Source organism: Mytilus trossulus, chromosome 4 (assembly GCF_036588685.1).
Source record: "Mytilus trossulus isolate FHL-02 chromosome 4, PNRI_Mtr1.1.1.hap1, whole genome shotgun sequence".
NCBI lineage: Eukaryota > Metazoa > Mollusca > Bivalvia > Mytilida > Mytilidae > Mytilus > Mytilus trossulus.
The window spans coordinates 12,942,227-12,958,039 of NC_086376.1; the positions used below are offsets into that span (position 1 = coordinate 12,942,227).

The 15,813-nt window shown below is 31.7% G+C and overlaps 1 protein-coding gene and 1 long non-coding RNA gene across 4 annotated transcripts; one reads left to right on the plus strand and one right to left on the minus strand.

Annotated features, from left to right (window-relative positions):
• Positions 1-5,010: 5,010 nt before the first annotated feature.
• Positions 5,011-8,483, plus strand: LOC134714715 (uncharacterized). Of its 3 annotated transcripts, none has more exons than XR_010106567.1 (4): positions 5,011-5,168; positions 6,194-6,336; positions 6,650-6,716; positions 8,097-8,483. It is a non-coding gene; the product is annotated as an uncharacterized LOC134714715 (long non-coding RNA). The 3 variants fall into 3 exon arrangements; XR_010106565.1 differs by having other exon boundaries at positions 5,014-5,223; XR_010106566.1 differs by lacking the exon at positions 6,194-6,336 and having other exon boundaries at positions 5,038-5,223.
• Positions 8,484-12,616: 4,133 nt separating this feature from the next.
• LOC134714717 (uncharacterized) lies at positions 12,617-15,239 on the minus strand. The gene is made up of 2 exons (XM_063576217.1): positions 14,928-15,239; positions 12,617-14,026 (listed from the first exon to the last, which is right to left on the minus strand). The coding sequence occupies exon 2, from the start codon at positions 14,010-14,012 to the stop codon at positions 12,849-12,851; it is 1,164 nt and encodes a 387-aa protein (XP_063432287.1). The 5' UTR covers positions 14,013-14,026; positions 14,928-15,239; the 3' UTR covers positions 12,617-12,848.
• Positions 15,240-15,813: the final 574 nt, after the last annotated feature.

Genomic DNA, 15,813 nt, shown 5'->3' on the forward strand with positions numbered 1-15,813 from the left:
CTGTTCAGTTAGAAAATAGTATGAACAGTTGGTCTTAAATGTATCTAAATTATCTATTTCTTTAATATTGTTTGGTAAATTATTCCAGGTAATAAGACAAGAAGATTTAAATGTTCGTTTTAAAAAATCAGAATTAAGTCTTGGCACATGAAGAAGTCCTGATGTTGTCGACCTCAGACAATATTTATAAAGATAAGCACAAGCAGTAAGTTTAATAGATAGATAATCAGGTTCTAGACCATTCATACATTTAAACATTAACACAGCTTGAAAATAGTATATCCTCGTAAATATAGTCAAATTTGTTAATGAAAAATATTCAAAAATGGGTAATAATTTTAAACATTATCACAGGTCGAAAATAGTGTATCCTCGTCCTCGTTAAGAAGCTCACTTCTTAAAGCTTTATATTTTAGAAGGTGGGAGACCTGGATGCTTCATACTTTGTATATGGATGCCTCATGTTACAAAGTTTCGGTCAGTCACATGTCCAATGTCCTTGACCTCATTTTCATGGCTCAGTGACTACTTGAAAAAAAGTTAAGATTTTTTGTAATGTTAAATTCTCATTTATTATAAGTAATAGGATAACGATATTTGGTATGTGCGTACCTTGCAAGGTCCACTTGCACGTCAGACAGTTTTCACTTGACCTCGACCTCATTTCATGGATCAGAGAACAAGGTTAAGTTTTGGTGGTCAAGTCCATATCTGAGATACTATAAGCAATAGGTCTAGTATATTCGGTGTATGGAAGCACTGTAAGATGTACATGTCCAACTGGCAGGTGTAATCTGACCTTGACCTCATTTTCATGGTTCAGTGTTTATAGTTAAGTGTTTTGGTCTGTTTTTCTTATACTGTATGCAATAGGTCTTCTATATTTTGTGTATGGAATGATTGTAAGGTGTACAGGTCTACCTGGCAAGGGTCATATGACCTTGACCTCATTTTCATGGTTCTGTGGTCAAAGTTAAGTTTTTGAGTTTTGACCTTTTTTTCTAATACTATATGCAATAGGTCAACTATATTTGGTGTATGGAAATATTTCATGATCTACATGTCAGTCGCGCAGATTATATTTGACCTTGACCTCATTTGTAGCTCGCCTGGCCCAAAGGGCCAAGTGAGCTTTTCTAATTACTTGGCGTCCGGCGTCCGGCGTCGCCCGTCGTCGTCCGTCGTCGTCGTCCGTCGTCGTTAGGTTTTACAAAAATCTTCTCCTCTGAAACTACTGGGCCAAATTAAACCAAACTTGGCCACAATCATCATTGGGGTATCTAGTTAAATAAAATGTGTGGCATGACTCGGTCAACCAACCAAGATGGCCGCCATGGCTAAAAATAGAACATAGGGGTAAAATGTAGTTTTTGACTTATAACTCAAAAACAAAGCCTTAAGAGGAAATCTGACATGGTGTACATAAAAAAGTTTATCAGGTCAAGATCTATCTGCCCTGAAATTTTCAGATGAATCGATCAACTTGTTAATGGGTTGCTGCCCCTGAATTGGTAATTTTGAGGAAATTTTGCTGTTTTTGGTTATTATCTTGAATATTATTATAGATAGAGATAAACTGTTAACAGCAATAATGTTCAGCAAAGTTAAATTTACAAATAAGTCAACATGACCAAAATGGTCAGTTGACCCCTTTAGGAGTTATTGCCCTTTATAGTCAATTATTAACCATTTTTCATAAATCTAAGTAATCTTTTACAAAAATCTTCTTCTCTGAAACTACTGGGCCAAATTAATCCAAACTTGGCCACAATCATCTTTGGGGTAACTAGTTTGAAAAATGTGTCCGATGACCTGGTCATTAAACCAAGATGGCCACCACAGCTAAAACTAGAACAGGGGTAAAATGTAGATTTTGGCTTATAACTCTGAAACCAAAGCATTTAGAGCAAATCTGACAAAAAGTTAACTTGTTAATCAAGTCAATATCTATCTGCCCTGAAATTTTCAGATGAATTGGACAACCGGTTGTTGGGTTGATGCCCTCCAATTGGTAATTTTTAAAGAAATTTTGCCGTTTTTGGTTATCTTGAATACTATTATAGATAGAGATAAACTGTAAACAGCAATAATGTTCAACAAAGTAAGATCTACAAATAAGTCACATGACCTAATAACCAGGCAGTTTTCCCGTTTGAATGGTTTTACACTAGTAATTTTGGGGCCCTTTATAGCTTGTTGTTCGGTGTGAGCCAAGGCTCCGTGTTGAAGGCCGTACTTTAACCTATAATGGTTTAATTTTTAAATTGTTATTTGGATGGAGAGTTGTCTCATTGGCACACACACCACATCTTCCTATATCTATTGTTTAAGTTTTAGTTCCAACACCCAATAATTTAATACATTATCATCCTTTACGACGCACAGCTGATCTGAAAGATATACGGTACCATTCTACTTGCCATCATGCATCACGAACTGTGTTCAGCTCAAATTAAAGCAGATGTGGAAGTCATTAGTCGACCAGTGGAAACTATACCATGTATCTATATTGTCTAGGTGGTCGGGTGTGATTTATGAAGCTGGACACATTGCATGTGGGTCGTGTTGACTAGGGTACTGGACAAACTGCAGGTGGGTCGTGTTGACTAGGGTACTGCACACAATGCCGGTGGGAGTTGCCACATTGGCACAGAAGCGAGGGCTCGGATCCATCAGAGCGAAAACAATTATGATTCAAACCCACCTACCCATATATATCATTTTCGGTACTGTGATTTGTAACTGCTATTATGTCAACATGTAGCCTAATTGTATACAAAATTAGAACCTCAAACGAAATGTTGCTTATTTTTTGCTTTATAAGTTATCAAGACGAACGCATCTGACCCTAAAAACTGTACACCTGACATTTTCATTTCTATAAAATTATTACCCATTTTTGAATATTGTTCATTAACAAATTGCCAGGGCAGGGATGCGAATTATTGCTTTGAAAAGGCCAATTGTTTTATCTTTTGTGGATTTTTGCTTAATAAGCATAAACAACCATCAACAAGAATTTGCACCTTACAATATCTACATACATCTTTTGTGAAAGTTCATTCAAAAGTGAACAAATATCTCGAATAGCCACATCTCACACATTAGATGCAAACACCCTCAATTATTCACCGAATGTTAATTTTAAAAGGACATATAAACAAATGTAAACAATTAAAATATACTAAGTAAACTTGTCTTTGCTATTGTTACCTTTTCTAATTAAAGATTCAATGTCTTTTGTCTAATTTCAACTGATATAGGCCTGTTATGACTGGTTTTAAAGTTAATTATGAAGTACTAGTTAATAAACTTGATCACATTTCTCAGTTCTTATTTATCAAGTCCAGAAGATTTTATATGCTACAGGTACACGTATTTTGTAAACTAGTCTATAATGCTTTGATGTGCATTGTTATACTAACCTTTTCCATTAGTCTATGTTTTAATTGTAATATTTTTTTTTAATTCTTTTACGTTTAAAAAAAAGCATGAGAACCGGTCGCACGAGATCGAATTTGATTGTTCCGCCTTGGAAAGTTATATGATTCCACAGTTGTCGACTGATCATCTTTAATTCCTCGTAACCGAATGCACGAGGCGGGTGAAACATGCCTACCAAGAGATGTTCACCGGAAGTGGACTCATCAGATCTCGCTACAATTTCATCGTTTTTTTTTTTGGTTTTTTTTTTTTGTTTATCTTAAATGGATTAACAAGTTTAAAAGTTACATGTAGGTAAGGTATGTTTGTCTCTTATTAAAGAATCCAGGATACAGTTATACATGAATGGAACAGACTGATCAGCTCAAAATTATAGATTTTATTACTTATTGGTAATGAAAGATATAAACAGCAGCAATAACTTTTGTTGTTAAAGATAAATTATCGTGTGTGTGTGTGTGTTTTCAAAGTTATGCATCTCTCTCTTCAATGATTACTGCTGTTTTATAAAAAAAAATGATTGTCTCTCATGATAAAGATGATGCTTTTTGTTTTCTCACTAAATAATTGAATATTTGGTGACCATGTTAAACGCGTCCATCCGCCATCGAACTTTAGATGATAGCGCATTGGCGGATCCAGGGGGGGGGGGGGGGGGGGTCCGGGGGTTGGACCCCACTTTTTTGGCCGATTAATGCAATTGAATGGGGACATATAGCTGAAACCCCCCTTTTATCCCTGGTTGGGAACCACCCTTTTTAAAACGGCTGAATCCGCCCCTGTAGCGGATATGTTCCCATTTTTCGTAACTACAAACCCGTCCCCTTTTCAAGAATGTGAGCTATAACGAATAAGTTGTTATAACTTGTGTCTAATCCTTTTTGCTACTTTTACTGTTTTGTGTACTATTGTCTGTCTGTCTGCCTGCTTGTCTTTTAATCGGTTTTAGTCATGGCGTTGTCAGTTTATGTTTACTTATGACTTTGAATGTTCTTCTGGTATCGTTTGCCTCTCTTAGATATACAATTATACATTTTTTTAAATACAAAAAGACAAATATACATCACACACAAAAACAATATCAATTCACTCAGGAGGATGCACTCGCTTGTTTATTTCGTATAAACTGCTCATTGTTGAAGGCCGTACGGTGACCGATAGTTGTTAATGTTTGTGTCATTTTGGTCTTTTGTGGATAGTGGTCCCATTGGCAATCATACCACATCTTCTTTTTTATATCCTATTTGTAGACGACATTATTTCTTTAAATAGTGTAATACTGTTTGACCTTTAATTATTTTTTTTTAACCTATAAATGCATTTCAACAATTGTAAAACGATAATGAAATATTCATCTTCAATGTCTAAATTGCATGATAAATTACACTCCCCCCCTTTCTATGTAGAGCCATCTTTAAGCTGTAATGGTATACTTATAATCGTCATTATCATGTCATATCCACTTCTGTATTTAAATAATATTTAAGACATCTGATATCATAGTTAGTTTTATTTACTTTCTGTTTTTTTTTTTGTGTTTACATAATAAGCCAAAGGTTATACATAAGTTGATTAGGAACTCCATCTGTATGTTACAGTAAAACATATATATTTGGTTGATTACCACAAGATTTTTTTACCGTTGAATGACAGAACAATAGTGTGCTGTGTGTAACGTTTTAAGACATGCCTGAGTTATTACGGATGTTTCAGAATATACACGTGTAAGTATATTGTTGACAATTCTACAGGTAGATATAGATGCTTGACGCAATTCAGGTATGTTTAGATTAACATTTTTAACATGTTTAAGATACATATATTTTGTTTATTTGTATCTAACAAACACAAAAATATATAGTAGCATTACTGTTCTACATCTGTAATTGTACTTAAGTACTTGTATATGTATGCTATTTGAAAAAGGGTGTTCCCGTCAAGGTTTAGTTTTAATATGTCCTAAAATATATTATGCCATAAAATTTGTAATATAATTTTTATCTGACTTTTAACCGGTTGTTGGCCGTGAGTTATAATTTGTTTTGTTAATAGGTCCCAAAAATGATGCCAACTTTATGAATTACGTTTTACATGTATGATATGATATGATTTATTGCTCAAACTATAATAATACTGTTCAGTGTTCGCACTTACATTACAAACTGTTATAATAAATTGGCGTAAAGATTGGACTTGTGATACATCTTAAAATTCGATAATAACTCCTTTACTGTCATAATCAAATCCTCTCACACACATATTAATGTCCGAACGATTCTTAGGGAGAATTACAACATTAAATGCGTTTTTAAAATACTCTTACGATGGTATTGGAATATAAATTACATATAACATTTGTTCGAAGTACAATTGATTTTTTTTATTTAATTACATTGTATTATTATAAATTGCTTAATATCGCTTAACTTCTATATCGCATCGAAAAGCCTATACAATATCTTATAAAAGAAGTTTTGTTTGAAGTCATGCTACAGAAAGTTTATGAACACAAAACTCAAGACAATAATTTATAACTCCATACAGATAAAAATCCCAATATTAAAGTCAAGCGATAAAGCTTTAAAAATACGCAATAATTATAATCAAATAAATTTAAATAATTCGTTTTGGATGCGTTGTCACGGAGAAAACAAACTCGCAACTTTTAGCTTGAAGATTACTATCAAAAGATCGGTTGTACTTAAGGCTTAAAGTTTGATTACACTAGAACGGACTTAAAATTTTGCAGATAAAAGTATAAAATTCATTTTGGACCACGTCAACAACAAGATAAAACTAGACGACGCACCTGTTGTTTGTTTATTATAGTTGATTCCTGTTAGTAAATATTTAATGGAATAAAGGCATTTTATCAATCAATTTGAATCAATCGTGAGTAAACATTTTTATTCAATTTTCCATATAATCGTTCCAATATATAATACATGTATATTATGTCATTATTAAATATCTTATTTTGCTTATGTTTCCACCAGGTACGTTGTGTGTTCGATCTCTATATGGGATGCACTTTTAAACTTGTCTATGTTCATATTATAAAGAATGGATTTGAAGTTGTTCATGTGTGAATATTTTATGCATCATTCAAGCAAGAATAATAGTTGAAATATATTATTACGCTAGCGCATCAAACATTCTGACTTGATCAATAAGTGTTATAATTTACATTTTATATTTAACATAGGTTGCATATGGAGAGGATAATTGTGTGGTTATATAGATTCTGGATAAGAATTTGACATGATTATTACGTGAGTAAATTTACAAAGACATATTTTCATTGTATAATGTATCATTAGATGTTGACGTTTACTACATGTATATAAATACAGGTAGAGCTATTTTTACAATTGTGTACAACCTCAAGTGTACAACACACTATTTGTATATCTCTCTATCTTCATATTTCCGCACGCAGTCACAACTTAGACTAGTGTTGTAAAGAGTGCTACATAAGATTTTAAAAGTAAACTTACTTTAGAGTTTTAAAAGTTTTTCTGTACACTTGACTATATATTTCAATATAAAGAGAAACAATTAGTGCATAACTTTTCGATGTATACGCATTCCCTATTTAATTAGGGACGACATCAAAAGATCGATGTAGCATAAAAAAAAACTTAAATCAAATAGTTTGGGGGGGGGGGTCAACATTGCTGCAAGTTTTGTTAATCTAAAATCGATTTTACATATATCCATATAGGTAAATCAATTTTTCCCAAATTAAGTTAAGAGGGGGGGGGGGGAACTATGTGAATTAAGTTTTTTTATATCCTACAATGAACTTTTGATGTCGTTTAATTATTACTCTTGGCATTTCGTTTTTCTCAGTATAACTAGTTAACTGCTGTTCAAATATATCAACTCGGAAAAAAGTAATTTAATTTTATACCAATTATTCAAAATGGGGTATTATAATATCCCTGTACCTAAATAGGTTGTTGATTTAGTATGTCTTGACATTGTACAGTGCAATCTGTGACATATACATGTAGTAGTCCCATGTGCTACGTCATAAATTATTACATTGACATTTTGTTATCCATTAAGATAGATCTATACTTATTATATGTACAGATCTAAACAGGAGTGCCAAGGAAACACTTATATAATTAATACAAAGGAAGGAACACAATATAGATAATGATCAAATGCCAATAAAACGACAAACATAGCGACAAAATAGGTGTGAAAAACAAGTCGAAACCGAAAATAATTAAATAAAACTGCTGCACACATTTTGATTTCTAGCGGGAAATATTAAACACTGACAACATCTAAAACTTCTACCCTGAGATTAAGCTTCAGAACCCCTATCGCATCTAAGCGTTTTGTTAGCATTAACAGATTGACTGTAACTTTTTGGAGTTTGAACAAGCATATCAAAGTGAGAAATAAACCCGAGGGAATTTAAAAGGAGCGAACTGGGTGCATCGGCAGGATAAACACGAAACACAGGAAGGGCGACAACCGTGTTTTCATATTCATTCAGAAGAAATAAAATTTCTAACCGTTTTCCCCGTTGGGTATTTTTTAGGAAATAAAACAGGTTTAAACTAAGCAATGTACACAATTAGACACTTTACATGTATATCAATACTATGCTACATTTTTGTTCATTCTATTTTTAGGTAAAATGGATTATGTTAAATCAGCGCTACAGATAATTCTGCTTGGATTTTTCTTCTTCGTCTTAGCGTGGATTTGTGTATACGCAGACAAGTTATTATTGGTATTTCAGAGTTTATAGTATAGCCATTTGGTGGACCAAGACTGTTCTAAAACAATTTTCTTTAGCAATGTAAATATTACAATGCACAAATCAATATGCATATGGATATATCACTGAATTGATCCCGTCCACCATTTTAGAATCTTTCTATCTTTTGGATACGTATGCATAGACAGATTGAACCTTAACATTCAATTTGACTTATTTTATTTATAAAAATATCATATTTTTATTTTGATATGTATGAAATGAATGCTAACATGGTTTATTAAATGTTTATGTTTTTCTTGTTGAGTTTTAACTTTCTCCCTGTTTCTAGAGCTACACAGCTACTTTAGTACAAGTAATCTTGATGTACTGTACAGTTCTAAAGATGCATATTAAATGTATAAGTCATCTGTAACAATAGAACACCGCAGTTAAATAGCCATAAATCGATTTAGCGAAAATAAATCCGGGTCCTAAACCAAAACAAAGAGAAACACACCAACTGTAAGAGGAAAACAACGAAACATCAGAAAAACTGAACTTCAACAAACGCCAACATAGCTAGAAATAAGTATATCTCAAACACATCAAACAAATGGAAAACAACTGGCCTATTCCTGAAGTGATACAGGCATTTTCTTATGTAGAATATAGTGGATTAGAACAGGGTTCATAGCTAGCCAAACCTTCCGCTTATACGGCAATATTGAGAATACCGCTAAAATATGATACATATAAAAGATCATGTAAAATATTGAAGAAAAAAAGAAAGAAACTTTAAACAGTAAAAAATAACAGAAAGGCAACATCTTTTAGAATATGCAAAAGACGTGTATTGATTTCTTATAAGGATTCCTATCATATAAATGGTGTATGACTTGATCTGGATCAAAATATTAGTCTTTATTATACTAAGTATGTGGTAGATGGTTGTCCACAAGCCTCTTGCTTCTATCCACAATTGAAAACATTGTCATATTTTGTTTGACTTGTTTCTTTCCTTTCAATAGCATATGCAATTTTCGTTGACAAGTCATTTCCCAATTTCGTGGGCAATTCAACCTTATGCTTTTCATCCCAATTTTTCTTTTTTTTTTTCGTTAGCAAAAAAAAGTTTTGTAATAGTTTTCCTGGCTTCTTTTAGGAAATTATTAGTAAAGTTCAACTTCTACCATTACTTATTTTCCTTTATAAAAAAATATATACTTTAGTTCAAATGAATTTTGTCTAAACAATAAAAGGAACACATCATTCTTTGTATTAAGTAAAATCACAAAAATACAGAACTAAATCGGAAGTCTCTGGGCAATCGTCTTTTTATTCAACAAACAATCGGCTTTGTTAGAGGAACTTACCATGCTTCTCTTCTTGTCGACTTGTTCCTTTGCTCGTTAGACAAACTTCATACAGGAGCTTCTCATAAAGAATACAAAAACAAAGAAGCCGGCTCTTATTCTTTGACTTCACGTTTGATTATACAGCTGATGTTTTTTTTATACTGAATAATTTTAAAGTTGATGGACTATTTTGCAAGCATCTAACCAATAGAACTTGAAATAAAAGATACCGCAGAAAATGTATGCCTAGTATCTTGATTAAGTTATAGATAATGCATATTTTAAGGTTTTTCTTGTCGTAGAACACACCGAGGGGTGACAGGATTGATCAAATGAAAGACCGACCGGAGGGAGGTCTTTCTTTGAACAATCCTGACACCCCGAGGTGTGTTCTACGACAAGAAAAACCTTAAAATATGCATTATCTGACTTATATACCGTCAAAAAATATTAATTTTATAAAGATTTGTAAAATTAAGTATCCTTTTTTACCGACAACACTAAAGTGGGATATTCCTTTCTAATGCGTTCAGGTTAATACGTCCTGCGGCTAATTTAAAATCTGAAATAAAACTCACTAAATAATTTAGATATAAACCTTTTAAAAATTGTTATCCATACACAATAAAAATATTACTGTAACTGCATGAAGTAAGACACACATGTATTGCTACCATCCGATAACGGTGTATGACAAATACAAGACACATTGTAAGTTATTTATTGTATCACTTAGCTTAGTGAAAAGGGGAAGGGGTATGTGTGTTTTTTTTCGTTTTATTATGTTATTTCTATCGCGGAAAAGTTGTTATTTATTTAACCATTTTACTTGAATCGGATGAAAAATTCAGAAAGATTGTCTTTCGAACAGCAATACAATTTATTAAAAGATAATCAGGATAAAATTATATATTACCCTCCGCACCGACCCTTTCGTGTTATTCAATAGAATATAAGATTATTTTATTAGTTGATCATTTGATAGAGTAAAAGGAATACATAAATTTTTAAAAGTTACGAACTGACACGAAGACGAATTTAAATACATGTAGGTCTCAGTATGATTTCCTATTCAGTGTGTATCGTTCTGAACATGCATGAAATATTTGCCACTGGACGTTAAGCAATCAACCTATTCAGTTTGACTCAATAAGATTTTCAAAATTTTACACACGAATATGTTAAATCTGGATTTATTTTATGAAAGTCTACATTAAAATTCATCTGACCTATATGATAATGTTTCTTTATTATAGCGATAAATCAACAAAACTTCACGTTATTTGTTTCTTAAATTAAATTGCAGGTCTACAATGACGGTTTCTTTTACATCTATCATCGGTTGAACTTGAAAATAAATATCCAAATCGGCACCAAAAAACTATTAGACAAACAAAATTTTGAAGTAAATCATAGATTGCATGTTAATCAAGGAAAATAATGACCTTACACAGGTCATTATTTTATGCCTTGGAGCATATACCATTGAAACATGGTATCGTCCGGGTTGATTCTGAAAAAGAATGACCTGACGTTCTGAAAGAAAATAACTCCATATAGGTATAGATTTTAGATTTTATTTTATTTAAAGTGCAACCTGATACAATATACATAAAATTACAATTACATTTCAATACATTAGCAATAGTATACCATATCGGCCAGCCTTTAGAGGCTTATGAAGCACTAACAATATTCATACAAGATTATAAACATACAAAGAATATATATTAACTCGATTATTCATTCTGAGATCTGAGGTTGTTTTAAGTTTTTATAAAAATATTTCTCTCTTTTTTAGTGTTTGTTCTTTTACATCATTGCATAAGTGGTGGTTTTAATATGTTAATTGTGAAATTCTCATTTAAAATAGATCTGTAATAATATAAATATGTATAATTTGAAAACATTTTAAGCTGAAATTGCTTCCCTTAAAATCAAGAGCAAAAATAATTTAGATGATGAATTCAATTAAAGTATGCATATAAATTTTCGGTATGTGTTCAGTACTAGCTGCTGTTTGCACAAATTGTTTAGAATATCAAATCAATTTCAGAATATATCATAAATGAAAGGATAAAAAGTGGATGTTTTTCATATGAAAGTGTATGTAACATATCAATATGAGTTGCTTCCCTTAGCCACAGAGAAATGTTATTTTGATACATGTATATTGTCTTTTTTTTTTTTTTTTTTTATTGTTATGTTGCATTTTTCTGTCATCATCTGTGTATAATGTTTAAAATCAAATTAGTGATATAGAAAATAGCCCAGGAAATATCAAAATACAAAAGGTATAGATATCATATGCCAATCAACTTATATTATATAAATGCAAACTTATATTATATAAATACAGTAATACTTTTCTTATAAATGCTGTTTACAATATTTCTAAGTAATATGATACTTAAAATAGAAAAAATATAAATATAGCATGGCATTTCTACTAAGCTCATATATTATAAATTAAAAGATGTCATCATTATGGCTATTTCACTACCTTTAATGTTTGCACAACAAACACATTGTATATTGTAAAAATAAATATTATTTGCTATGTTTCTCAAAATTTCTTTTGGTTCTATACACTGTGCACCACACTATTAATATACTTGAGTCCTTATATGCTTCTCTTTTAGGTGCATGAGCAAGTTATTATTCTTCAAGATATACCTTTCATGTTCTACATATAATAATGAAATTTACTGAAGTGAGTGTGTGTCCATGTGTAGGGGAAATAATCAACACTAATTATCTCCCCTGTCCCAAGTACTATTGTTTAGACAAAAAGCAAAATAGTAAATTCTAATAATATTAAAAAAATCATACAAGTGATAAAATAATGAATTATTTTACAGATAGTAATATTACATTCTATCTGAGCACACACATACATATGTTTCTGAAGCTATCCTTCTAACTATGCTAATTGAGTTTTCTATTTAGTTACAAGCTCAAAACATGTATATTTAAAAAAAAAAAAAAAAAAAAAGAAGCAATATGATGGTTTTCAAGTATTATCTCATCTAGTAAACATTTCAACTTGGAAAAGAATTTTTATCTTATTAATGTAATATGAATTTATGTCTGTTAAAAATTATTGTTTCTTTTCGAATAAATATATATCATCATGATCATGTAAAGTTGCAAAGGGTTTTATTCTTCAAAAAATAAAGTAAATATAGTATAGTGATAAAGAATATTTTATAAAAAATAGAGATATAATGTGTGAAGTACATATATTTATAATTGAAATAAAGGTTCATACCAACAGTCTATTGATAGTAAAAAAAATAACTGTAACAGTAGGTAAGTTAATATTGTTAATATTTTGCTGATCTAACATCCAAGGAAACTGTAAGGTAGTTTGCAACTGCACATATTGATTCTGGCGATGTCAAGAGGGTTTTAAATTGTTCTTCGTCACTTAGTTCTTGTAAGTCAATGGTAAGTTTCTGATTGGCAATGTTAAACATAGTTTGTCTTTCTTGGTCGTACGCTGGACATTTAATTACAAAATGAATCTCATCTTCTATTGCTTGTTTGGTACAAAGTTTGCAAATCCTTCTTTCTACTGGTAGTTGCCTATATCTCCCTTTCTCAATTTCTATAGGAAAAGTTCCACTTCTCAGTTTTGAAAGCACAGCACGTTTTTTTGTTGATAATGTTTTCAGAAGTGTTGGTTCTTGGCAATAATCAGATTTTATTTTTACATATGTTCTTAATTTAGGCATTCCTGCACATTCCGCTTTCCAGTTTTCTGCTGCTATAGTTGTTAATCTATGTTTAACTAGACCAAGAAAGTTTTTGTTACTCATACCGAGTAAGCTACTCATGTTGTAGTGGTTTAGAAGATCACATTTACCCAATATTGTTTTAATTTCTAAAGCCCAACTATTTCTCCTGTTCTTTTCTTTTTCACTTAGATAGGCAATCTTTGGTAGTCTATTGCTTGACATGTTAATTATTCTTGCCCATAGTCTGATCATGTTCAAATGGTGTCTGAGTTGAACTTCCATCCAGCATGTTTCTCCTGTTAAATATGGAATGGGTGCTCTTTTACCAACGCCTAGAAATGTCCTTGCAGCTCTAGATTGCAGTTTATCAGCAAAGTCATATTTTTTGAACCCCCATATTTCTGAGGCATAATCTGCCACCGGGATAACTGTATTATAATATAGTTTTTCATAAACTGGAAAACTTAGTCCTTTTATACGGAAATGTTTTGAAATCATAGCACCAAGAGCTCTACCGCCAGCTTCATGTAGTAGCTTAACTCCTTTAGTAAATTCAACTGTTTCACATATTTCAAATCCAAGATACCTGTAGGACTTACACAAATCAATGGTTTGATGGCCTATATTGAACGTTTTGTCTGTTGGTTTCATACTTGCTTTGCGACAGTGCATTATTTTTGTTTTGTCTATGTTCATTTTCAATTGCCACTTTTCAGACCAGCTGTGCAAGGTATCAAGCATATTCTGCATATCATTTTCTGTTTCTGAAAGTATAATAATATCATCAGCATACATGAGCACACTTAATTTTGAGTTATCACACATTTGTATTCCCAAGTTTAAATTATTAATGTCAAGTGCCAAGTCATTGATAAAGATAGCAAACAATACAGGAGCTAAGTTGTCCCCTTGCCTTACTCCTCTTTCCACTGCAAACCAATCAGTAGCCATATTTTCAACTTTTACACAACTGTGAAGGTTTTTATACATTGTTTTTATGACTTTGTATATTTTACCAGTTATACCAATGCTCAAGATCTTTGCAAAAAGTAGCTCATGGTTCACAGAGTCAAATGCCTTAGCAAAATCTATGAAACATAGAAATGTTGACAACTTTTCATCTTTTCTTCTTCGTAAGATTGAATATAAAGTATATATATGATCTATGCATGATCTTAGCTTTCGGAAGCCGTTTTGTTCCTCACAGAGTAACTCGTTTGAGTCTAAATATTCTGTTATCCTTTTACTAAGAATAGAGTTAAAGAGTTTTGCTACTGTTGACATTAAACTAATTGACCTATGATTAAGGGGCACTCTATAGTCTTTTCCTTTTTTCAGTATAGGATGGATAATACTGTAATCCCATTTAGTTGGCAAAATGTTTCGATCAAAGCACAACAGGAATAGTTTCAATAATAATTTGTGCAACTTTTCACATTTTAAAACTTCATTTGGTATGTTTTCTATACCCGTTGCTTTATTTGTCTTTGCATCTTTTAATGCATCTGTGACTTCCTTAAGAGTTATATCAGAATTTAGTATAAGTTCACTCTCATTTCTTGTTTGCTCATTTTGTATATTGGTTGTTTCTGGTTTTAAACTGTCCATTTGTTCTTCCCATTCCTGTATTAGTTTACGTGTGCTTTCTAGAAATTCATCACTAACCTGATTTGATACTGTATCATTAAATAACCCTGAAAAGTCCTCCTTCCATTTTTTCAAGATGTCATCTGGGTTATATGAAACACTACCATTTTCTAAGTTTACACAGTCTATTTCCTGTTTGGTAGTAGTAGGTCCTAGTTTATTGATTTCATCCCAAAAAGTTTTTGGATCATTTGTTTTTAAGCTGGTTATTTTGTCTCTTTGTTTAGCATTGTACTGTCGTTCGGCTTGACGTGCTTTTTTATCAAAGTCTTTTCGGCTCTCTTTAAATTTTTTCCTAAGACTGTTCTGTTCTTGTTTGCATTTGGTGCCTTTACACTGTAAATATAGGTTTTCATTATTTTTCACCTGTTGCCACAGATCAGAAAGTTCATTGTTCCACCAATGTTTGTGTTTTCGACGACCATTTTTCCTGCTAGATTTTTTACTAGTTACTTTATAGTTTAGTTTTTCATTCATCTCACTTTGCACTAAATCCACAAATTTAGAGTATATTTCATCAATTTCAGTTTGAATGACATGAGAATTTTGTAGTCTATCAATAACGTTTTCAATAGCATGAGCTGTGCGTTGGTTTGAAAACATGTCTATTGGAATAACATTAGTTAAGTATCTTCTATTTTGTAAGTCAACATTATTGGTTGGTTTCTCTCTAGAAATAGTGTTTTTATTTTTATCAATTTGTATTGTTTCATATCTTGATATTTTTAACTTGCAACTAAGTATTGAATGGTCTGGTATTGTTGCTGTTCCCACATTTAAATTGTAATTTTTGATACAGTCTGTTACTAAAGTGGTTTCAAAATCTTGAATTTGTTTAAATTGTGTGTGCGGAACAATTATATAGTCTACTACTGACCTGCCACGAGGTGCTACACAAGTGAAG

What these genes read in the sequence shown, in the direction of transcription:
- LOC134714717 (XM_063576217.1), bottom strand. Translation starts at nt 14,012, where the DNA reads ATGCAGAATATGCTTGATACCTTGCACAGCTGGTCTGAAAAGTGGCAA.